Source organism: Oppia nitens, unplaced genomic scaffold (assembly GCF_028296485.1).
Source record: "Oppia nitens isolate AA-2021 unplaced genomic scaffold, nextdenovo-longstitch-racon4-pilon3 scaffold3_pilon_pilon_pilon, whole genome shotgun sequence".
In the NCBI taxonomy this organism is placed as follows: Eukaryota; Metazoa; Arthropoda; class Arachnida; order Sarcoptiformes; family Oppiidae; genus Oppia; species Oppia nitens.
Genome location: NW_026533221.1, coordinates 7,065,410 through 7,090,554, shown reverse-complemented (window position 1 = coordinate 7,090,554; position 25,145 = coordinate 7,065,410). Strand labels below are relative to the sequence as shown.

General features: G+C 26.2%; 5 protein-coding genes across 5 annotated transcripts; 2 read left to right on the top strand and 3 right to left on the bottom strand.

Annotated features, from left to right (window-relative positions):
• Positions 1–608: 608 nt before the first annotated feature.
• LOC128958046 (bromodomain adjacent to zinc finger domain protein 1A-like) lies at positions 609–2,409 on the bottom strand. Its single transcript, XM_054303862.1, has 7 exons — positions 2,285–2,409; positions 2,059–2,219; positions 1,810–1,984; positions 1,646–1,749; positions 1,405–1,486; positions 949–1,321; positions 609–879 (listed from the first exon to the last, which is right to left on the bottom strand). Coding segments are annotated over exons 1-7 (1,167 nt in total). The 5' UTR covers positions 2,286–2,409.
• Positions 2,410–4,110: 1,701 nt separating this feature from the next.
• Positions 4,111–4,781, top strand: LOC128958811 (probable 28S ribosomal protein S16, mitochondrial). Its single transcript, XM_054304747.1, has 2 exons — positions 4,111–4,478; positions 4,556–4,781. The coding sequence occupies exons 1-2, from the start codon at positions 4,229–4,231 to the stop codon at positions 4,711–4,713; spliced, it is 408 nt and encodes a 135-aa protein (XP_054160722.1). The 5' UTR covers positions 4,111–4,228; the 3' UTR covers positions 4,714–4,781.
• A 335-nt stretch (positions 4,782–5,116) lies between these two features.
• On the bottom strand, positions 5,117–7,166 carry LOC128958809 (ubiquitin-conjugating enzyme E2 Q2-like). The gene is made up of 5 exons (XM_054304744.1): positions 6,589–7,166; positions 5,717–6,520; positions 5,562–5,657; positions 5,385–5,451; positions 5,117–5,314 (listed from the first exon to the last, which is right to left on the bottom strand). Exons 1-5 carry the CDS (start codon positions 6,748–6,750, stop codon positions 5,283–5,285), a joined length of 1,161 nt encoding a protein of 386 aa, XP_054160719.1. The 5' UTR covers positions 6,751–7,166; the 3' UTR covers positions 5,117–5,282.
• Positions 7,167–7,546: 380 nt separating this feature from the next.
• LOC128957417 (protein fem-1 homolog B-like) lies at positions 7,547–10,070 on the top strand. Its single transcript, XM_054303171.1, has 5 exons — positions 7,547–8,140; positions 8,195–8,419; positions 8,478–9,350; positions 9,418–9,578; positions 9,636–10,070. Exons 1-5 carry the CDS (start codon positions 7,730–7,732, stop codon positions 10,012–10,014), a joined length of 2,049 nt encoding a protein of 682 aa, XP_054159146.1. The 5' UTR covers positions 7,547–7,729; the 3' UTR covers positions 10,015–10,070.
• A 9,677-nt stretch (positions 10,071–19,747) lies between these two features.
• LOC128958606 (integrator complex subunit 3-like) lies at positions 19,748–25,070 on the bottom strand. The gene is made up of 13 exons (XM_054304491.1): positions 24,824–25,070; positions 24,578–24,661; positions 24,301–24,384; positions 23,495–23,608; positions 22,539–23,420; positions 22,214–22,305; positions 21,665–22,156; positions 20,968–21,599; positions 20,783–20,896; positions 20,392–20,706; positions 20,250–20,322; positions 20,044–20,188; positions 19,748–19,971 (listed from the first exon to the last, which is right to left on the bottom strand). The coding sequence occupies exons 1-13, from the start codon at positions 24,899–24,901 to the stop codon at positions 19,891–19,893; spliced, it is 3,186 nt and encodes a 1,061-aa protein (XP_054160466.1). The 5' UTR covers positions 24,902–25,070; the 3' UTR covers positions 19,748–19,890.
• Positions 25,071–25,145: the final 75 nt, after the last annotated feature.

Genomic DNA, 25,145 nt, shown 5'->3' with positions numbered 1-25,145 from the left:
AGTCATTTAAAACAGCAATTTATTACAGTATTATTGCATTGCTTTCAATTGCTTTCAATTTTGCTATAATACTGATATCGTATAATATCTGTCCATTTAATGCACTTTATTAGCAATTATTTAATAAATGAAAAGTTTTCATTAATTGTGACAATTTATTATACAATTTATGAAAAATGTACAAATATTATAGGCATTTATAATAATTTAGTCAAAATATAACTTTATATTGCTTTTACTGTAATGTCATTTATAAAGAAATCGTTAATTTGTCAAAAATAATTAAATTTAATAATTACCGAAAGTTAATGTTTTGTATTATACATTGTACTTTAAAAAGTAATAAATTTACAATTAAATTGTTGATAAAATGAAATTATTATGAATAAAATTATTATAAATTGACAGCAAAATTATTCAACAAATTAAATATGTATTTCTAAAATAGTGTTTTTTATATAAATGTTAAAGAAATTATATAATCAACAAAAAATTATGAATATATTTAAATAAGTGCTTAATTTAATATAACATTTTCTCAATGACTTCAAAGATGTTGAATTAAAACCAACAATTAATTTGTAAATAAACTAAACTTTTAGTCAAAATTAACAATTATTTAATTGTTGTGACGTTTCAAGTCCTTGAAGACGTGATATATGATTGTATATTTTGAGAGCTGGACCTAATTTAAGTGATAATCCGGTTAATACATCCATTCTTCTTAATAGTAATAGAGATCTGCCATCAATTTCTTGTTCTTTAAATATTAAAGACTCTGATGGGAAACCAGAGTCGCGTATAAATGTTTCCACTTCTTCAACAGTCCACTTCTGTGGACTAATGGCAGGTTTTGGACTTAGGTTTGTATTACTGGAACTATTGATAAATTTTAATAAAAATTATTTCTAATTATATTATAATTACCGATAAATATATTTTTAATACCTCTCAGCATTAGATATTGAATCCGTATCCATCACTTTGTCGTCTTGTTTATCATTATCCTCATTAATATCATTCAATTTATTGTTTTCTATTAATTCATCAATATTTTCATTATTCTGTTGTCTATTCATTTGTTCTTTAAGAGAATCGCGAGAGTCATCAGAGCTTATCTTTTCATTATCATTGACATAATTGTCGTCATTTTGATTAACAAAATCAAAGCATTTCTCTTCTTTTGGTTCGACAATGTTTTCAGTTTCTTCTTCATCGGATTCATCTGATTGTTCACAAACACTCTTTTTGTCGGACACTCCGTTTGATACGAGTAAATGTACTGATCCTTTGCTACAACAGTTATTACAATACCAATTGCCTATATATATGAGTAAATTAATTATTATACTGTATTTAATAAACAAACATTTAATTTTTAAAATAAGTTAATAACTTAATTACCTTTTGGTTTATTAATAATTTGTGTTGAATGACATCTCACATGAAAACCTTTACTACAAGTCATACATATAATAACATATTCCTGTATTTAAAATAAAGTATAAAAATAATTTTAACTTACATTGGAATTATCAAAATTAATAAATTTATAGTCATTTAAATTGTATATTTATATATATTTTGCTTTAAATTTGTTTTGTTTTTGTTTATTTGTGGTTAAAAAGTTTGATGAAAAGCTTACGTTAGTATCATTTTGGTGACAAACTGAACACAGCTTACAGTTATGGCACTGCCATTGAGTCTTATGCACCACTTCTTCGTTGACATTCACACAACTGGGATGTGCTATCAATTCAAACAATTAGATAAATTTTATTTACTTTTTATTAATTTTTTATGTTAAACCTTTTGCATCACAATTATTGCAATGAAGAAGTTCTTCTAATACATTAAAAGAAGTCGAAGAAGAGAACATCGTTAGCGAACAGATATCACATTTTGGTTCATATGTGTCGCGAAGGTAAGCCATTCCAAGTTCTGCCGTCTCTAAGAAGTCGGGACCCAATGACTTCTTAAATTTCTTATTTGTTAAATATTTATTTATTTCAATTAATTCAATCTTCTTTACGTTAATAAAAATATAGACAAACATACTTTGCGTTTACTTATGGGTCGAATACGTTGAGGAATGGGTGCTGAAGACTTCTTTTGTCTTTTTTGAGTTACAGATATAGTTTGGTTGACCAACAATGATGTGCCATCAGGTACTCCATTACTATCCTCTTTGGAATCGCTCTTCATCTCTATTTCCATCACTTTTCAAATACAATCCATTAGTCATTTAAAACATTAAGTATATTATATTATGACAAACACTTACTGTACTTTTAAATTGATAGTCGATATGATTACAAATTATTGTAATGACTTGTTATGGGAACACAAACTTAATATCAATAGGTATACCGTATATGTGCTATAAATTACTGTATATTTACTATAATAATAGCAATCCAATAGCAGTCACACTATTATGATATTCAAAATAGTTATAATAATTATTAATATTAATAAACACAATTTTATAACATCCAAAATCATTTTATAATTAAATAATTATTAATTATACAATATCTTAATATATTGACTAATAAAAAATAATAATAATTTTTATACTTTATTATTAAAAGTATAACGTTATGATAAATATACTAATAGACAATTTATAGATATGTTAAGTTAGTGATCAATACAGTTGACCACAATTATTATTATTAGATTATATATATTATTTAACAAACTTTTTCAATGGTTTCACTAAATAATTAAGCATTAAGTTTATAAAATATAATATAACATAGTTTGCATGTTTTGTAATTAAATTGTTGATCTATAAGTGACACCATTTGTTCAATAGTTGATAATAAATACAAAAATGTCAATAAATAGCAAACAAGAAGATTCTGTGGTCTAAACAATGTTTGCAAAAGTAGTTTAAATCAATTGTTAAGTATATAATAGATTAACAAAACATATTTTGATGAAACATTAGTTAATATGTGTTAAATCATAGATTCAGATCAACTCGTTTTAAATAACTTCAAAAAAACTGTTCAATTGTTGGCTCATTGACTATACATTGAATATCAATTGAATTAATTGCTTGTTTTTATTAATTAATTTTAGTCAAATAACTGATTAAATTAAATGCCATAAACATATAATAACATTATTACAGTTTAGTTAATTGTCAAAATAGGCAATTAATTAGCAATTTATAGATTAAAGACTGAAAAATATAAAACTATAGAAAATTATATTCAAAAGTCTCTAAAAAAAGGGACATATATTTAGTACGTCTATTGCATTGAGTGTAACAATACTACAATACTATACTACAGTACAGTATAATACAGTATAATATCAAATCAATGATTCTTATATTATAACAGACTTTTATATTGTATATATGCTATCAATAACTATGTTATACATTATGTTTATGTTTTACCAACAATTATAACTAATTAATTAATGAATCAATCATTTTCACACAATTCAAATATAAATTCAAATATTTTACACATTATATACATATATTTTTTCAAAAAAATACTTAAACTGTTGAACATTATAACTAATGACACTTTTGACTAAATATAAGAATATAATAGTCTTTTAAAATGTTTATAAATATTAAATCATAGAATCAATCAATTATTAACTTAGTATAAAAATGGTTAATATTATATAAACATTTATAAAATTGTATAAATATTATTATATTATTATTTTAAAACTAATTGTTTTTAATTCAATCAAATTTTATTTAAATAATATACAGTAAATTATATGTTATTAAAACTGAAAAGTCAATAAAAACTCATTTTTATCACCGATACTGACCTGAATTGATTGGAAATGCTTTTCCAGTAAGTGATGGTATGATAGTTGGGTCACAATTGATGGTCAAAAGTGATAGAAATGTTTTCAATGATAATATTTCAAGAGATTGTCAAGTGATCTACTGATCAGTATTTCAATCACTACTTCTATATTATATTATATTATATTATATTATATTATAATTCAAGCATTCATTCAGTCATTCATTCAATTCATTGTCAGTGTTTGTGAATAGCATTTAAAAGCTTTAAAACTAAGTTCAATGAGTTGTCATAGAAATAGAAAACAATAATAGAGTTTTGCATACATTTTGTGCACACATTTAACTGAATCTTACTTTCAATACATTATTCAATTGAATGAATTGTTTGTTTTGATAATTATTTAATAATTGATTGATTTAATTGAATAATAATCAATGGGTTTAGTAAAACAAAGTTCATTAAGTGTGCGATTAATACGAATGGGATGTAAAAACCGACCCTTTTATCAGATCGGAGCTCTTCCCACAAGACGAAGATCTAATCTATTACCCGATGAAGTGATCGGTAATGTGGATCCCATTCCCAATCAAAACAATGAAATCATTGCCAGTTGTGATCTCAAACGGTTAGCGTATTGGACGGGAAAGGGAGTTGTTTTCAGTAAAGGCATTCAAAATATATTGGGTATGTCATCAGTATATCATATAGGATAGGATAGGATATACTTTACGGTAGTATTGAAAACTTTTAATAATTTATAGGAATGGCTGGTTGGCTACCCATTCCTCCCGCCATTTACATCAAAGCTCTGGAGAATCGCGAAAATAAAAGACAAAAGACAGATAAAAGTGAAGAACAAACTGAAGAGTCGGATGAGTTTGTCGTCGACTCACTCATCACTAAGAAACGTATCGTTTAAGTCCATCAAATCAATTAATACGTCAATTACATCGATAAATCGTATAAATTGTTTATAAATAAATAATAAAACAAATGTTAGTAATAGTTATATAAACAAATGTAAATCATTTGATTAGTGGCACAATAACACAAAACAAACTTTTATTCAAATTGGTATTTGAAAATAATTTACAATTTGATAGTTTGGGGAATGATATCTGAAACAAAATATTGATAAACAGCATATTTATATAATATTAATAATAAAAAGAAAAATAATTTTATATATTTATAGGAAAATATTCTAAGCTTACAATAATATGGCAGATGTGGTAAATAAAGTCATTATTACATAATATGGAAAAGTTATTTGAATTGAAAACAAAGTTTAAAACTAGATTACAATTTTTAATAAATATTAATATATAGCATATGGTCTTAGTTTGTATTTTAATAAATTGGAAATATATTGATGCGATCGGACATCATTTAGCTACTCCTAAATCAATACATTTTTGTTATTATAAGTAATTATTATATACATTGCTATAATACAAGAAAATAATTATCTTAAGAGTAATATATAAGTTAACCATCTTCTTTGGGAGGGGTGAACCAACCTTTCAATTGAAAATCAAAATTTATTTAATACTTAATTTATAATAAAAAATATGTTTGAATCACACTTACCATTCTTTTCATGAATTTGTACCAAAGATTTGAAGGACTGTTGGGCTCGGGCTAAGCTATACTGACCCTACATACATATATATGTATATATATATATATATAGAGAGAGAGAGAGAGAGAGAGAGAGAGAGAGAGTTGGTTATAAAGTATATTAATAGTCATTATGATTGGCATTACTTTATTGCCCCCAAACTGAATGCGTGCCTTTCCTTTGACAAGAGTGGCTGATATTTGCAATATAATGGCTTCAATAGTATAAGCACTGCTCCATCCCTTTCACACAATTATAATAACTAATTAATAATTTCAAAAAGTATTAATCAATTGAATACCTGTTTAGTAAGTAATTCCATACAAATGGCTCCGCCACCCAATACATATCCTCCTGTAATCGATGGATGTACTACACGTACAAATGGTGGTTCAAATGGAAAGGCCTCTTTAAAGAGAACATTAAGAAGAATAAAATCTTTTCCTTCTTTCTCTTTAAGGACTTGTAGATCATTGTGCAGTTGTGAGTCGGGATCAACTATAAGAAGTTTGACATTCCATTCATAAAGACTGTCATTAACTAAGTCTACAGTAAAGACTCCTCTCTTAAAGCTTTCCGATCGATACACTTCTTTGAGTTCTTTCATAAGTCGGTCGGTTGCCTGAACTGAACCCGAAACCGAACCTTTGAGGTAACCATCTCTTTGGGTTTGTCGTAACCTTTCGAGTGTTTGTGTGTGTTCTGTGGAGAGACCCTCGTCTTTGTTCTTCTCTTGGTTTTGGTTCTCTTCTTCCATTTCTATGTGCAAGTCTTCATATACCAACATCTCATCCTCATCTGTGTCTTCGTCTTCATCGGTCACCAATTCGACTGAATTGCGATCAAACTCTATTTCATCAGTAATGGTATCGCAATTAAATGACGGACCATTTGATGTCTCGTTTAACACAATTTGGTCCAATTTGTTAATGTCTTGAATGAGTGGCATAGTATGAACACGACATAACTCTTCAACTAATATCTTCACTTGTCTTAACATATGATTGTCTGCGCCCTCCGTATTGCTTAGCAATTGGACCACATTTGTGATGATTGGTTCGTCAGACTCGGAGAACCAAACGGGAGGTACAGATGGATATGTTTCCTATTAATTATAATTTAATTGTAAGCAATGATATCAATCACTCATCAATGGTATAAGTTATGACATACCGTAATGTTTGCGTGTATTTCATACTTCTTTCCATTGTTTGAAATAAAACGACATGAGATCTCATCGACCGTTGCGGTCAACACTTGAAACCTATCGTGAGTTTTGGGGAATGTCTTCTCCAGACGTTTGATATCAGCCTTAAGTGAATTAAGACATGCCATGACTTGTGGTGATTGGGACACAACAACAGTAACAACAAATAAGTTAAAAACACAACAACTGTGAGACAATTGGATCAATTCAGTGGTGACAGTGTGTCACTCATTGCTTCCGTCTATTGTTGCGATCATTCAATACATTCAATACATAGCATTCATTGCATTGAACGCCATAAACAATACATTGAATTCAATTGTTTTTATTAACTAATATTAACTAATATTAAACTAATACTAACTAATAGTTAACTAATGATTGCCTCAATTATGTTAACAATAGTTGAAATGTTTGTTATGTTTGTTAATATATTATCGACTAATAGACGCAATTATAGTGTAAATCAATGCTTATATTCAATGAAAGCCAAAATCAATTCAATGAATGGCTTTTCATAGCAATGAACGACAAAACACTGAAAACTACAACAATTACTCATCGCATACAACGTTACACTTAATAATTCCATTTCATTCAAAACAAGTGGACTTTTTATTATTATTATTATTATTATTCGAATTTTAACCGAGAGTTTTGAAATTTGTATTAAATTTGTTAAAACAATTATTATATTAAAAATTCATAAAATAATTTAATTAATGTAATTTGGATTTAATAATTAGCACAAATGAATTTAAATTTTTCAAATAGACATTTAAAATGAGTTTGTATTAAATGATTGGATTAAATGATTTTTGATTTAAAATTTTAGTTAAAATGATTTTAGAGCAATGAGTTTGGTTTATGTGAACTAATATTGTATATGAAGTGACAAACAGATTGTTTACTCCAATCAGTGTTTGTTTATTGACTCAAATGTATTATTCATATCAATTGATGGCATGTTTTGAGTTACCATTAAATTAGTGATATTTTATGATAATTACATCTATTAATTGGATCAGATTTGATATGAAATAATAGTAAACATATTAAACAACTTATTAAATAAACGTTAAATATTTTGTTAATTTTGTGCAATTGATGAAAATGAGTGCAATGGATGATATTGTGGACCAAGAAGTTATTGACAATGATGTCAATCAACTGAACGAAGTTGAGATGAATTTGTGTCGACGACGTGGTCTGTCTGAGCATATGATGCTTAGGTATGTCCACACATGTGTCGGCCGAAGAATATACGAGTCGGCACGCGATGGGATGGCCGTCACATTGTATGCATTGCTGACCAATATATCGGAAAAAGAGGCCAATGAATACATGAATAAGTTGGTGATCGATGGCCAGACTCAATGCACACCATTGATAATAGCGGCCAAAAACGGTCACTTAAATATTGTTAAGTTATTGATCATGAAGTTTACACCTAATCTTGAAATGGAGGGATCCGTTCAATTTGACGGTTATCTCATTGAAGGGGCCACTGCTCTCTGGGTATTAACAATTAGTTATTAATTAACTATTAATTAAATAATATCTTGAAAATAGGCGGCCAGTAGTGGTGGACATCTAAATATAGTGAAATGTCTCGTTGAACATAAAGCTGATGTCAATCACTGGACAAAAACACATTCAACTCCCTTAAGAGCCGCTTGTTTTGATGGACGTCTTGATATTGTCAAGTATTTGGTTCAACACAATGCAGACATTCATTTATCAAATAAATTCAATAACACACCACTTATGATAAGTGCATATAAAGGACACTTAGAGGTTAGTTTGTTGGATGATTTGTATGAAAAGCATTATCATTGAACCGTTGGTTTATTAGGTGGTTGAGTATCTGCTATCACTCAGTGCCGATCCTAATGCCCCGGCTTTATGCGGTGCCACTGCCCTTCACTTTGCCGCAGAAAACGGTCATTTACTGGTCATTAAAGAGCTTTTGTCACACAATGCTATCATTACAAAAAACTCAATAGGAATGACACCAATCATGACAGCGGCCGCTTCGGGTGCCGCACATATTGTCGAGTATTTCACTAACTCATCATTTAATCAAATCTCGGAAATTGAAAGAATAGAGGCCTTAGAGTTGTTGGGCGCCTCCTATGCCAACGATAAGGACTCCTATGATTTGGAGCGCTGTTATTATTACATGGAATGGGCGATGAGGTGTCGGTATAGAGACCCCAATAAACCGTTACTAAAGAGAGCATTGCAACCAATTGTTGCCTACGATAATCGAGTGGAGTGTCAAACATTAGAAGAGCTTCTTATGATTCAATCCAACAGTTCTGCCTTACATATGGAAGCGCTTGTAATTCGTGAACGTATCTTAGGATCAAATAATCCAGAACTCCCGCACCCTATCATATTCAGAGGTGCTGTTTATGCTGACAGCTCTCGCTTTGATAGATGTCTTCAACTATGGTTACACGCAATGAGATTAAGAACACTTAACAGAGTTTCCATTAAAAAAGATTTATTACGATTTGCACAAGTCTTTAGTCAAATAATTAATATCTCACACGACTTACCTTTTGATGCATTGAATGAAGTCATGAAAACAGCAATCAATGAATTAAATAGAAATAAAGAATTCCTTTCTAATTGTTCCGACGATATATCAAAAGATTTGATTCAAGAAGAACTCGACGACAATATACACACAGCTCTCTATCTTATTGTCATTATTACAAAAGTACTTTAATATAAATAATAATTATTATTATTATCTAATTTTAATATTATATTTGTTTATTTAACAGATAATGAAATTTTTAAGTAATGATGAAGAATTTTTGTTATGTCAAATGATATATCATTTAAATAAACTTAATTTAAAGACAAAAGACGGTTCATCTATATTACATTTGAGTGTCAATGCGGACACACCTATTGACGACTTTTATACTAAAAACGTTTGCAAGTATGCATTGTTGAGTTAATGATATTATTAATTATAGAAATTTGAATGTTATAATAGGTTTCCGTGTGCCACTACATCCAAATTGTTGATTCAATGTGGAGCTAATGTCAATGCAATAGATGAACACAGGAACACACCATTGCATCTAATCGTTGCCTATCAGAAACCAATTAGCGATTTTCTTACACTTCATGCCATAACAACAGCACTCATCGAGAGTGGCGCACATATGGATGCCGTCAATGATAAAGATATGACAGCTTTGGAAGCGTCGACTACTGGTGTGGCGGAGATATTACTAAAGACACAAATGAAAATCACTCTCAAGTGTTTGTCCGCCAAAGCTATCAATAAGTATGGACTCGAATATAGAGATCTCTTTCCCGAACAAATAGTACATTTCATTGATATTCACGGTATTACTACCAAATGTTGATATAATTTATTATATGAGATAAAGTATATTATTGTTATTATATGTATATACATTAGATTACAATACAATTTTCTAAATAAATAAAAAAAATATTGCTGGTAATTAAATATTAGTAATTTTTTATCAAAAACTACAGTATAATCTCAATTTTACAATACCATACATTTACTTAACCGAAAAATAACAAACTTAAAGAAGTTGAATCAATTAAATCAATATAATACTATTAATAAAATGATTACTAGTATTGTAATATTGATATAAATGTAAAATAATGGCATTTGCGATATAAGCGCAAATTATACGCAAAAATAGTGTATATGTTCTGTAAATTTATGTATTTCAAGAAATAATTGATTTATATATTCTTTATTTAATAATTTGAAATATATTTACCAGTTATTGGTATTGATTGACCACATTTGCTATTTGAATGATAGCCTAATATCAACAATAGTTTTTAAATTATTTATTAAATATATTTTTATTTATTATGACTAATGCTATGTATAAACGAAAATCTAGGTTTTGAAAGCTGAAAACAGCCGTATCTGAGAATAATCATTATTATAGCCAAATATATTTGTTTTTAATTAAGTATGAAATTCAACACAAGTTATCATAGAAATAAAAAAAATTAATTGTTATCAATAGTGACGTGAAACTGAATTCATGAATACGTATTGTAAAATATTTAGACTCTTTCTATTAATCCTTTTATATACCTAATCCTACCCGTCCTCACCTACTAATACCTATACTGTAATGTTATTATATAATATCTAACATAACTTCTAAAGAACACTTCTATACTAACTCTAATAATTTATACATCAGTTATTGTTATACTGTACCTGTGCTCCAATAAAACCAATAAATTCAAATCGTCTAGATTTTAAAGCTAACTTTAAAAAACTAACTGACCCTAAATAGCCACCGAAGCCGCGTTACTGTAAAATATTAGTTATATAAAGTACAGTACATACTTATGTAATGCAAATTTATTGAATAAAACAGTAAAAATTCGTTATAAAAATTACTATTTAGATAATCTTTATATTTAATTAACTATGTTTTTGAAGCAATTTTAATTTTTAAAATAATTTATTTTCTTCATTAATAAACATTTTTATATCTATATTAATATTAATAATTATAGTCGATTGTTATATTAATTAATACAATAAATTATATTTTAGTTAATATTTTATTAATTCTAATTTATGAATGAATTTATGAATTAGTGAATGAAAAATTTAAAAATACAGTAATGAATTCTACATTAATTTCAAAATTACTTAATTCAATAAATATTAGTTAAATTTTAAAAGTGGTTACAATTTGTAAATGTAACTTACAAATAGTGTTGGCAAAAAAAGAGAAATTTAAAAAATAATAGAGAAATTTCTAGAAAGTTTCTGAAAGAAATTTCTATCTATGGGATCCCCATGTTAATTATGTTATTTCAATATTTTTTATCTTGTAACATTGTTATTAAAAGTAATAATTAAATATTATTATTAGTATTTTAATTATTAATTAAGGTAAAAATTAATTTATTTAATTATATTTAACTATAATATAATAAAATGATGAATAAAATTTTACAAAACTGATTATTATTGGATAATTATACTTATTTATATAAGTATCCCATTTGTATAATATTAACATGTACAGTACAGTATTATGTCTCATTAATATATTTATAGTATTTCCAATAACTATAGATATGGGGATCCCATAGTATAACAATAAAGTTAAATTTCATTATAAATTTATTCATGAGAAACTTTCTAGAAACTTTCTCACGGAAATTTATTAGAAACTTTCTATTTGCCCATCTCTACTTACAAAACATATTTGTGTATTTGTCTGTAATGATTATGGTATTAAATAATTATATTAAACTAATTTTTAGTTAAATGTATTTTCTACTTTACCTCAATTAATATTTAAACTAAAATTTAATTTAGTTAACAAATTTTTTGACAAAAAAGTCAAATTTTGACAGTTAAGTGATATATAAGAATTATATTTCAATTAAGATCTATTGTAAAAAAAAGTTTTGAATAATAATATCAAACTTATTGTTACATAAGTTATAAAGGTTTTATCTGTAATCAGTGTTTATAGATTTAATACAAAATTATATATAAAAATAAAAAAATCAATAAATGATGAATTTTAATATATAAATCATTACAATCTGATAAAGAATAAAGTGTTAAAAAAGTTTTTAGATTAAAATTTAACTGATTTTAATTTAAAAATAAATTCAGATATTACAAATGTTTTTTCTTTATACTGATAACATTAATAGTATATTTGACATATATTAAAATCAATTAGTAATAACTTTAAATATTATAATTAAAAATAATTAAAATAGAATAAAATAATATTTTTAGTTACAAAAATATTTTTAATAAAATGATAATCTAATTAAGCATAAAATTAATAAATTAAAGGATGCAATTTAACAAACTATAAAAATGTATATTTAAATATTATTCATAATTTTGAAATACATTTATCAATTAAATATTGAGCTTTTTAACAAAGTGTGTTATATTAACAAATTAAAATTATTCTGTAAATTATATTTTTTATTTTTTAGTCGTTTATAAATATAGCAAGTTATCAGTTTTGTAATTAAATACTTATAAATGTAATTTAAAGTCATTTATTTGTTTAATTTTGCATAATATTGTCTAAATTAGGGTAAATTTCTAACAAAATACATTTTTAAAACACATAATACATTAATTTAAACCTTAATAAACATTTCTCGACAAAAATCAATTAAAATTAAAGTAATATCTTATTTAAATACCTGAACTAACATAAAATATTAATACACTAAAAATTTGTGTATAACTAAATTAGTTTTGTACCAAAGTTAGATTAGACGCAATAGATATGTAAAAATAAAGTAATTTTTATTTAGGTTGCGCTTAATTTTTGAAACCCCATATAATGACAAAACCTTTACATTGGAACACAAAAATAATAATAAATTTAATTAAAATCTTAATTAGTTTTCGCAATTTTTTTTATTACAAATAAATTTTGAATTTTCTTTAATTGTTTTATTTTAAAATTAAGTCATTTTATTAATGACAGTAAAAAACTGAATGTCCAAAATTTGTTAACAATATAATAATATACATCACAATAGTATTCATTTCATATCTTGAAAAACCTATAAATAATTTTATTAATTTTTTAATAAACTGTAAAATTAATGTTAGAATGATTAATACATTGAATATTCATTCATTTTTATGAAAACTATATTCAAGTATTTTTTAATTTTTAGAAATAATTTATTAGTAAATTTATAATAAATGTAAATTATCATTGAATGTCAAATTTCTAAAGACATTATAACGTATAGACGTTTATAAAAACGTTAAAAGTTTAGGCAACAATTAAATATTATTTATAAAAGTTCGTTCTGACAATGCTATCTAGCATTTTTCAATGCATTATGTATTAAATACATTAATATTGAAATAAATAAATAATTTATTAATAAATAATATTATTAAGAAAATATTTAAATTAATTTATTTATTATTAAAATATTATTATTACAAAAATAGTAAAATCGTTTGACCTCTATTTAAAACCTCTAAATTTTATTTAAATTTAAAAACTTCTTTAATATATTACATTTGATATTATATATGAGTGACAAAACAGTAAAAGAAAGCATAACTAAAGATAAAAAGATTTCTAATGAAGAAATAGCGACTAATGACAGTACAAATGAAATTCAAGAGAAAAAAATGAGACAAACAAATGATAACAATTTGAATGATTTAAACAAAATAACAAAAAAAGATTTATTAAGTGTTGTTATAAACGAGAAACTTAACGGACATCGAGGTATTGGTCACAGAGAGACCATAATTGCCAAGAATTGTGAAGAAGATATCGGCGAAGCAATCGACACCTTATATTCAGTTAACGAAAAGTTTAAGTTTTATTCATTCAAACAAATCCATTGCCCGTCTCTTGTGTCAGACTTCGATGAATCTGAATGTTTGCAATTAAAAGACAAATTACAGATCAAAATGGATTCATTATATCAATGGAGAGATGACATCGATTGTGATACCAATTACTGTGTTTTCGAGACAATCAAACAAAGAATTGATAAATTACTTCAACAGATGGAAAACTTAATGAGTTTTATAAATAAGTTAATTGTGAACATCAAAGAAATTATTAAACTACAAAAACCGTAGAAATAATAATAAATTCATATTTTAAATATTTTTTATAATAACTATAATTTAATATCTTATAATATAAAAAATAAAATAATATAAATATCAATAATTATTTACAAAAATGTTATTTTGAAAATCTATTTTTAGTTTTTAACCTAAAATATTGGTTTTTATACCTAAAAATATTGCATATATTTAATATAGAGTTATTGAAAGTGATAGTCAAATGAGAAATTGTTTGATTATTAGAGTGCAACTGATTATTCCTATGATTATAATTATACAGAAATGTGTGTCTGATCTTCAAATGAACACAAAATTGCAAATAATATTAAATTAATAATTAAAAATAGTCGACAAAAGCCCACAGAGTCTCTATGGTTACACATATTTTCATATATACTGTATTTGATACCTATTTTCCAGCTATGGATAGAAAGTTAGACATAGTTTGTAGAATAAGTCAATCGTATTAATAGATATTCAATATAACTGTCAACGACTTAAAACCAATTGAATCAGTTCTATACAATTATATACAATAATATACTTTATATAAAAAGTTAGATTAAAATTATAACAAAAATTGATAAAATGATGATATAAAATGCCTATTGCTATGAAAGAGAGATGTATTTGTCAAATATGTATTTGTGGGTAAGACATTATTTTTACTTATTTTTAATTTTTAATTTTAAATATTACATTTATATATTAAATTTTACTCATTTATAAAATAATAAAAATCATGTAATTATAAATTATGATAATTAAATTATGAATCACAAAGTTTCATTTACTTTATTAATTTTCACAGAAATAAATAATTATTATATTAAAAGTTTACAATATTTCATATGATAAATGAAAATCTTTATTAACAAATATAAAATAAGTTTCGTTTAATTATTACATATTAGAGCAATTCATTAATAATAAAATTATAAATTAATTTCATTTTTTAAATATAATGTGTTTGATTGAAATATTACATGTGTTTCTCAGAAATAATACAATACAATATATAAAAATTGAAATAACTAATAATAAAATAAGTTTATTTAATTATTTCATAGTATCAAAATGATTCAATTGATCAAAACGCATAAAATAACATAAAAGCAACAAATATATTATCATATCTTTTCGATATTATTTTTAAAAAGTATTGTTTTAAAATAAAAAATAAAAAGTTAAATAATTAAAATATATAAATAACAAAAATATTAATTTCCACACCGCAAGTAAAAAATTATTTGCGTATAACATATTAATGAGTTATTAAAACAAATTATTAAAAAATAATAAATTACACCATGTTAAAATATTATCATAAAAAAACTTTAATTACTAGAAAAGTTTTATAGATATTCAAATCAATAATAGTCTAAAATAAAAAGAAATAGTTGCGGTTTATAAAAATAATTGTAAAATTTTTAAACTTATTAAACTATAAGAAAGAAAATTGTTTTTTAATGTACTCAAAAATGACAAAAAAATTGATTTAAATATCTATAATATAATACTTTTCTCTGAGTTTAGTAAATTTATATTTTTTGTGTTTTATTAATTTTAAAATTGATGTCTTTACAAAATACTTAATATTTATTATTATGATTAAATCAAATATAAATTATTAAAACTTTTTTTAATTAGAGAAAATTATTTAAATTTATAATTAGTTGAGATTAAAAATTGTTATATAAAGTAATGTATTTAGTAAGTCATTGAGTCTAATACTACACAAAAATAATATCTATAGATTAAAGGATAGTTACTATATTATACAGTAGTATAATGATCATGTAAAATATCTATAGAAATTTATTCCTAAGAAACTTTCTAGAAATTTATTAGAATTTTTTTATTTGTTTATCTTTATATTTATGTGAAATTATTTTTTAAATTATAATATACTGTATATTATATAATTATTTCTTGATAATCCTTTAAATAAAAATGTTATAAATATTAGATTTTATTTTAAATAATTATAATTTATTACTATATAAATAATTAATCAATAAAATTATTTTATATATTAAATTTATGCGTTTAATTCATATAAACAGCATTATAACCAAAATTCATAAATATAATGAATTACAAAAATTGTTATAGAAATTCTTGTATAATAATTAAACAATGAAAAAATTTGTAAAGCATTTAGTAATTTTCTACTATATCTAAAATATAATTATTCAACTTTATTGTAGTTGAAATAAAAATATATTTATGTTAATATTTATAATCATAACTAATTTTAAATATAGTAATTTAAAATGTATAAAAATTTTAACTTATTTGTATCATTTTAGTAAGATATAATTACTAATTACTATACACTATAGGCTGCTTAGTTTATTTGTATTCATTTAAATAATAAAACAGTTTTGAATATATCATATTTATATTTCATCAATTTTGCTATTTATTATATAAAATAAAACATTAATTGTTTGTAACTAAAGAGTAAATGTTCGAAATAATGTTAACTGTAATTTAAATTTTGTATAATTATAGTCATTTAAGTTGTAAATCAAGTAAATGTACACAAATTGTCTATTTATTTGTAATAGTTTTTATGTTAGTCAGCGATGCATAAGATGTGAGACAATGAAATAATTAGTTTTTGTTGTTCGCATTTATAGTATATATATATATATACAGAATATTCTGTAATTATTTGCGAAAAGTTTAATATTTTGCTTTAATATCATACGATTTCCTTAATGTGAAGTAATGTTTCCACAGTATAGGCAAAACATTCAATATAATTAATCAGTTATATTATTATATATACAGTATTTGAGTCAAAAGTATTATATACATTATTTAGTAATAAACATAATAATAATAAATAACTAAAAGACAATAATGCCCTAAATAATGAAAGTATCATATATTTAGTTGAAGTGGTTTGAAATTATGATAGCTTAGCAACACTGTTAAGCACGAGTGACTCTTATATACAATTTTTACAATTAAAACAAAAAAAATTGCGGGCATTGTATCAAATGATAGCAAAATATAAATTTATACACAAAACAAATGTTTAATTAGAAGATAACTTTTTTTTGTAGACATACCATAACATAGCATATGTTCAATAGATGTCAAAAATGCAAATCACATCCGCCTTTCGCATCGATATTCAATAGTTTTTCAAAAACTATATATATTTAAGTAATTGAATGTTGGGTTCGGACTATAATGAGATGTCGCAGATCTGATGCAAACTCATGGCATCTCTTCCTCTTACTTCACGCACCCAAACATTTGAATCAATTTAATATATTGGAGACAATCATTGAAGAACCAAATCTGGTTAATACAAGTGGTGTCACTAAAAGGTATAACTCATTTGATTCGTTAGTCGTTTTGAGCACAAGTCGATTGACGGGGGAATGGGATCATTGAAGTTCCTATTATGAGACTATAAATCATACAATTATATATACTTTTGTCTATATCTATTATTTTGTATATAAAAATTTAAACTCTATATAAATTATTCTCAATATTAAACATTAAGTCATTATTATATTTCAAATTAATTCAAACAAATTGTTAATAATTATTTAAAAAATAACTATAAATATATTAACTGTATATTATAACTATTACATGTTTTTTAAAAAATATTTACTGCTATAATAATAATTAATTGTTAATTAATTATAGGGAACACCGTTGCGATTCTGTACAAAAACATCAAGTGATTGAAAGCATTGATGAAAAAATTGAAAAAATTAGTCAAAATAAAGACGAGGAAGTAGTGGACAACAGAAAACAAAAAATAGACGAAAAAGAGTTTCGCGAACAAAGAGAAAGACAGAGAAGACTATGGGAGACATCGCCGGATCAGATGCAAGAAGTGACCCGTTCTTTGTCGCAAATAAATGGCGTGCATTCAGACAAAAGAGGCAGTGATTTAGTTAGAAGTAAACGATCGACAAAAGACAAGTTCGTTGAAAAGTCGAGTCAAACAAATCGTTCAACACTTCCTCCGATTAACTCTTTTAGTGACAGCGATTCAGGTAAAGATCGCAAACAATTGTGTATTTGTGAGGATATGTATAAAACAAGAGATGACTCGCAAGCGTTGGCCGATAGTAACCAATGGCTCGTCACTCGACCCAAACGTAATAAGCCATTAGACAATCTACGTCTTGAGGGTTCAATGGAAATGAAAACCACTTTTAATACCACTTATGATACGACTGCCAAACAAATAACTGATAAAAATGTTGCGGTTGTGATGCCGTCAACTAATCTCAATGGTTTAACAGCTATAAAGTCAAGCAAAAAGAAATCAAAGCACAGACCGAGTACTAGTCTTAAAGCCGGTGGCGACGGATATTTCAATACAATCAATAAGGAGTCGTATAAAAACTTTGTTATAATTGATGACAAATTAACTAAAAATAAGTCAAATGGCAAAAGTGTTTGTTGTGCGACAGTCACTAAACTACCAAAAGTTGGCGACAATTATTCAGAAAAAATGCAACAAAAAGAAGAAAAATCGACACAAATGGAGCAAATGGAACAAATAAACAGATCTCTACAGAAGTTAACCACAGATGACTCATTTGATGACCAAATAGATGGACAAACAACTCACTACTCGTTTACCAAATATGCTGACACTTCTGTCCAAACAAATAATCTTGAAAATCACATTTCAAAAAGAAAATGTCTTTTAGATAAAAGTAAATCTCAAGAAAAAATACAAATCAATGGTAATTATCAAGAAAATGATAAATTAGAAAATAAAAAATCAAACGAATCTCAAGAACCAGCTGTCAGTTGGACTGTTGGACAACTTGAAGGACACAAACAAATCACAACACAAGATATCGATAATATTAAAAACTTTGGAATTCTCGATGATTTTAATAACTCTAAGACAGAAGAAAAACGTGTTATAGAAGATAACAAACAAATTACAGAAAATAGTAATGAATTAAAAGAAGTTACGATCAAAGATTCATCAAAATTGGGAACCGATAACAAACATTATGTTCAACAACAAAGAAGACAGAAAAAGCATAAAAATGAGAGCAGTGTTCGTCTGTTTGATGGAGATATGGATTTCACGACAACTAACAAAACATGTTTTGAAAAGTCTCCGAACAAAGAGTCGGTTAGTATTCCGCGGGAAAAAACTGCTGGAAAGAGAAGTCGCAAAAGCGGTCGAAAGGGAAACTTATTTCGGGAGTCGAGTGAAGCAGAATTCAATGAACCGTACGGAGAGCCGAGTCGTACCACAGAAACCACTTATCAAAAGCAATTCGGGGATCAACTCTATTGTCCGGTTGTTGACTTGGGATCCAATAAATCTGAGTTCACATTCAAAGGTGAAGCCAGTGGTCATAAATTCTTTTTGCCGACAGTTAAATATTAGGCATTTAAATAATCAATTAATTTAATTGATTTCTTTAAAATATTCAATATTAAAAAATTCGTACAAAATATTTAAATCATTTTAAAACAGGAAATTTCATATATTTAAAAATTCTTTTTAAGTAACTCTAATGATATATACAATCAAACAATGATTTATATAAAACAATAAATTACACAAAATTTATTATATAATTTAAAACAAATTCCTTAATAATAATAATAATCTCTAATCACTGTCAGAACCAATTGGTTTCCGTTTTTTGCGAGAATTTGCAGTTTTTTGTTGCTTAGCTAATGGTATGTCGTCCTAAAAAATTAATAAAAAATTGTTTATCATTTAAAATAAAATATCTCTAATATTATAATTATTATGTCATACATCTGATGAATCGCTGTCAGTATTGGAGTCATTGTTAGTATTGGAAACACTTAAAAACTTTGACTTTGATTTTGAATTCTTTGTCGTCCTTTTTGTGGTTGGCTTTGGTTCCAATTCTTCAGCCAACGCAAGTAAATCACTGTATCTATTGATAAATAATAAATATTAATATTATTACTTATTTTTATTGTAAATTATTTGTTTACTTAGTTTTTTGAGCATCAGTTGCAATGGACTGTAATTGAACTAATATTGTCTGCATTGTCTCACTATTAAAAACTAAAATAATAAACAATTATTAATACTTAAACTAAATTATTATATAATGTTAAATAATAAAATGCATACAATTTAGATTTTTATTTCGTTGTCGTAAACAATCCAAATGCGCTAAAATAAGCTCAACATTAGATCCGAGCTGTACTTTATTATTGTTGACATTTCTTTTGGTTCGTTTTGCGGGTGAACTAACTTTTGTGGTCAAATATGAAGAGATTAATTCTGACAATTTGTCCGAATAATTATGAGACCAATAATTAAGAACTGATACAACAAAATAGTCATTGTTTTTAGCTTCTCTGCTAAATATATGTTTAATTAAGTTAGATGTCGGAGATTCCCGTTGCAAATACAACATTATATTTGTCATCGCCTCGGAGTGAGCTATAATTATATCAATTGTTGTTATTATTACAATATTAACTCATTTTTTGTTTGTAAAATTTCTTTTGTTACTTACAATTATATTCAAGTTTTGGCAAAATAGGAATTATCTGTTCAATGGGTATGTCGTGTGCGGTTAAAAGTTGCCATAAGTAATACTGTTCAATACTTTCCCATTCAAGACTGGCATCTATTATAAACAAAAATTCAAATTTTTATTACAGATATATTATTTAATATAAAATTAAATAGTTTTCATACTTAATATCGATAAAAGCGAATCTTTTCTAAACATTTTAAGAGTTCCATTCATTATATGACTAATTAAGTCTTGTAATTGTGTGGAATCAATACAAGAGACGATTAGATTAAGAAGATCTGAATTTCCAATCGCTATGTTAGCAAATTGTGTGTATATATCAGGTATGAGATAACAAAACATATATACGTCATCGCTTTGGCACGACTTGAGATCACTTAAAAGACAACCCGTTAGGTCTTTACCCAAAGCTCTGACATATTCGCGATAGGATGACATCCGATTGTCGAGTGATTTAGTGGCTTTCAAATAATACATCATTGAATAGCCAATACGCGCATTGTTTGCCCCCATTTCGGCCAAGAGATTCAAAAGAGGAATTCGATTTGGATCTTCTTCGGCTGTTTGACACAAATTTCTGAACATCACAAACAAAGGCTTTCCAATTGAATCCTCCAGTTCTTCGTCATCAACAGAGCAGCCATTACTAGGAAATACTTTCTTTGACAGATCATCTTCTAAAATACACAATAGTATTATAGTTAAGTTTGAGACCATATCCTGATCGTTGTCTTCATCTTGCATTACAAACTGAACTAATTGTTCCATTGCTTCACAACGGCTCTCATTGTCTCTACAAATGTTTACAAATAAGGATTAAAAATATTTTATATATTTGTATAAACATTTAAAACATACTTTTCTTCGTATAATCTTTTAAGACAAGAACGCATATCTTCGCCACAAATTTGTTCAATTTGAGTCATTAAATCATTTTTCGAGAGACTATTTGATCCCAATATTGAATTATCTTTCAATGTTTTAGTCACTGTCTCTCCGTTCTTTGTATCGTTGCTATCAATTTTTACATCTTTAATAATATTACTATTAATATTACTGTTAGAATTTGTATTATTATTATTATTATTATTATTATTTCTTCGCGGCTTTTTAGCCACAGGTTCTTCTTCGTCATCACTAAATTTTGATTCATTTATATTAACTGTTGAATTATGATTTATGTTATTTTCTTCGCTAATCATTGAGTACTGATCTCTATTGTTGCCATCCATCACAATACCAGAGAGTTGTATTCCATCAGAAGTGGCACAAAAATCAGGAAATGTCTCCCTAACCATTGACCGAAGTTCACGATCAAGTTTATTGCTATCGAAAAGTGGTGATAATGACCTAAAAATAAATATTAATTTCAATAAAATAATATTAAATATAAATAAATAAAATTACTGTAAAACTCTTTTTTCAAGAATCTGTGTGAGAGATGTTTTGACTCCTGTCTTGACTAGCGATGAAAATGCGGGACAAAAATTATCAACAATCTGTAATAATAAATTAAATATATTTTAAAATGTTATTTAAATATAACTCAATATAACTTAAAGGTAGAAACCAATACAATTTCGTTTCGGGTTTAAATGAATTTTAGTTTTAAAATTTTTCATTAACTCTTAAATCATAAATTAACTTATTCTTTATATTAAATAACTTTTTTTAAATCTTATATAAAACGGTTTCTGAAATTGTTTCAATTCCAACCTCTATTATGACTTACTCTACAAAGAAAATCTAAAAGAGTGGCTGTAATGGCCGGGTGTGACCTAATGGAGTGATACATTACAAGAATAGCGGGTTCAATGTTCATAATGTTGTCGCGCTCTGCGTCATAGAAAAACCAGTCATAAAACAGGGATAACTTAGCATTAGCTGCGGCAACGTTTGAGGTACAAGTGGTTAATAGCCATCCAATGACAGCCCAACGGGGAATAATGTCTGAACAAAGCAATTCATTTGGTGGATGAATAACACCACATATGAAGCGAATCACATCACATCTCAATGTTTGACTCTCAGGTGTAGATAAATATTGTCTTTGAAACCAATCCTGATATCTCTTTTGTTGTCCAAACTTGACCTGAGAGGTCAAGAACACTATTTTTCGCTCCATATCTGGTGTTAAACGCGACTGAAAAAATCGTCGTGAAGTTCGTGTTTTCATTAACTGTTGAATTCCACCGAAATTTGGGGCCAAAGTCGTGGGATTTGTCAACAAATCTCTCCATATTTTCTCAAATTCCGGAATTCTCGCCACGTTTTGCAAAAGTCTCACTAAGTCTCTGCCGATTGTTATACAATCGACAAATTTCTCTCTGAGAAGTGATACACAAAAATCCACTTCTTTTTGTCGAAGTTTCGTTAAAAGTGAATTCGAATGATCACCGATTAGTCTTAAATAAGTATAGACAACATAAGCCACTAAAATAGGCATTTGTTCCAACCATTGATGATATTCAATAAATATGTCGACCACTGTCTCAGCTAACCATATATTCTTTGGTGATATATCGCCACCACTTATCTGACGCAATAAATTCATACACAACCCATCGGTTCCGACGATAGAGTTTTTGATCATTTCTTTTAAAATCCATATTAACTGCAAATTAAATGTCAATTAATGTTAATATAACGATAATATTATTACTTGTAATCAAATAATACATGATTTACCTGAGTTCTGGAAGAATCGTGTAATTTCTGATATTTTTCTAAAACTATTTGGTTTAATACATTAATCACATAAGACATGCCATCTCTGCTAACGTATGTCAGGTCTCTATAATGCTATTCAAACAAAATGTTTTTTAATTACCGGTTATATTAATATTTAAAATACACAATAATACACAAAATATGATATTTATATTTTGATATAATTCTTTATAATCTGACATCTAATTATTAGGTAAATATAAATATAATAATTAACTTTAAAAAAAACAACAATTTAAATACAGTACTTAAATTTACAAATAGAGGTATAATAAAATGTTCATTATATATATATAGGTTACTACTAACTCATAATAGCAATTGTAATTTGTTTGTACATATTGACGACTCTACCTACACCCAGCCCACCCCACGCCACCAGATATTATTTTATTGTATATTAATATTTTTCTAACACTAGGATTGCCTATAATAAATTAACTAAATGTTTTACTATTTATTTTTAAAAATTATTCCGATTAAAATATTGTTAAAATAATTGCAGCATTTACAGCAAATAAGTAAAAAAAATAAAAACTTTAAAAAATGTAAAATTTAGTTATATTAAAATATCATTTATATATTCCTCATATTAAATGTACAAATTTTATTGTCATTGTTGAAAATAAATGTTAACCTATATCTTATAAATTTGTTCATTAAATGATAATTTTGATTTCGATAGCATATTATGCAAAAATTAAGTCCAAAACTTAACTATTGGTACAAATCATTAATAATAATTTAATCATTAAATGTCTTACTCTCTGAGCATTGGATGGATCAGTAAGTATAGCGACCAATAAGCCGGTGCAGACCTCCTCGTGATTGATGGCATTCTTGATTACCTGTAATAAACAAATGTCAAAACAAAATGTTTTACTAAAATTCAATTAAAACATGAATGCTATCAAATGCTGCGGTCGTCCAAATTGGTCACAAAAAGCACATCCAAAGAGATGTTATTATAGATCCGTCTGTTTGTCTTTGACTGAGCATTCAATGTTCACTAATAAGTATTATTATGAAGACATCACTTACAATGGATGTGAGCTCTTCGTGACCTTCTTTTTCTGATTTACCACTTATTAAGTTTTGGACAAATAGTAGACATCTCTCGTATTTCTGTTAATTTAACATAAATTTAATGACAATTACTATAAATAAAAACTTTTTAAATCAATTATATTGAGTGCCATCTATTGGTGACAATCAATACAATGGATGCCATTGTTTAGCATGAGATCAATGGTAAGTGTGATATAAAAGACAAATCAATGGTAAGACCTCTTCGATGTCATCTTTGGCATCGATGGCAGTCAATGCCAGTAACTTATGGATGCATTGCTTGTTTGTGTCCATCATAGCTGTCACCAGACATTGTCTAAGCAGTCATAATGTAATGACGGTTCACATCAATAGTATGTATGGTTTGAGTGAATCCCACAAAATAACACACAATTCTAGTATTCATTCAATACATTCAATACATTCAATACACTAACAAACACTCACTCATTGTTCACTACAACTGACACCTAGTGTTCAATACTAACAATACTATTACATACTTATGTAATGCATTATACAATAGTATATAATACCCAAC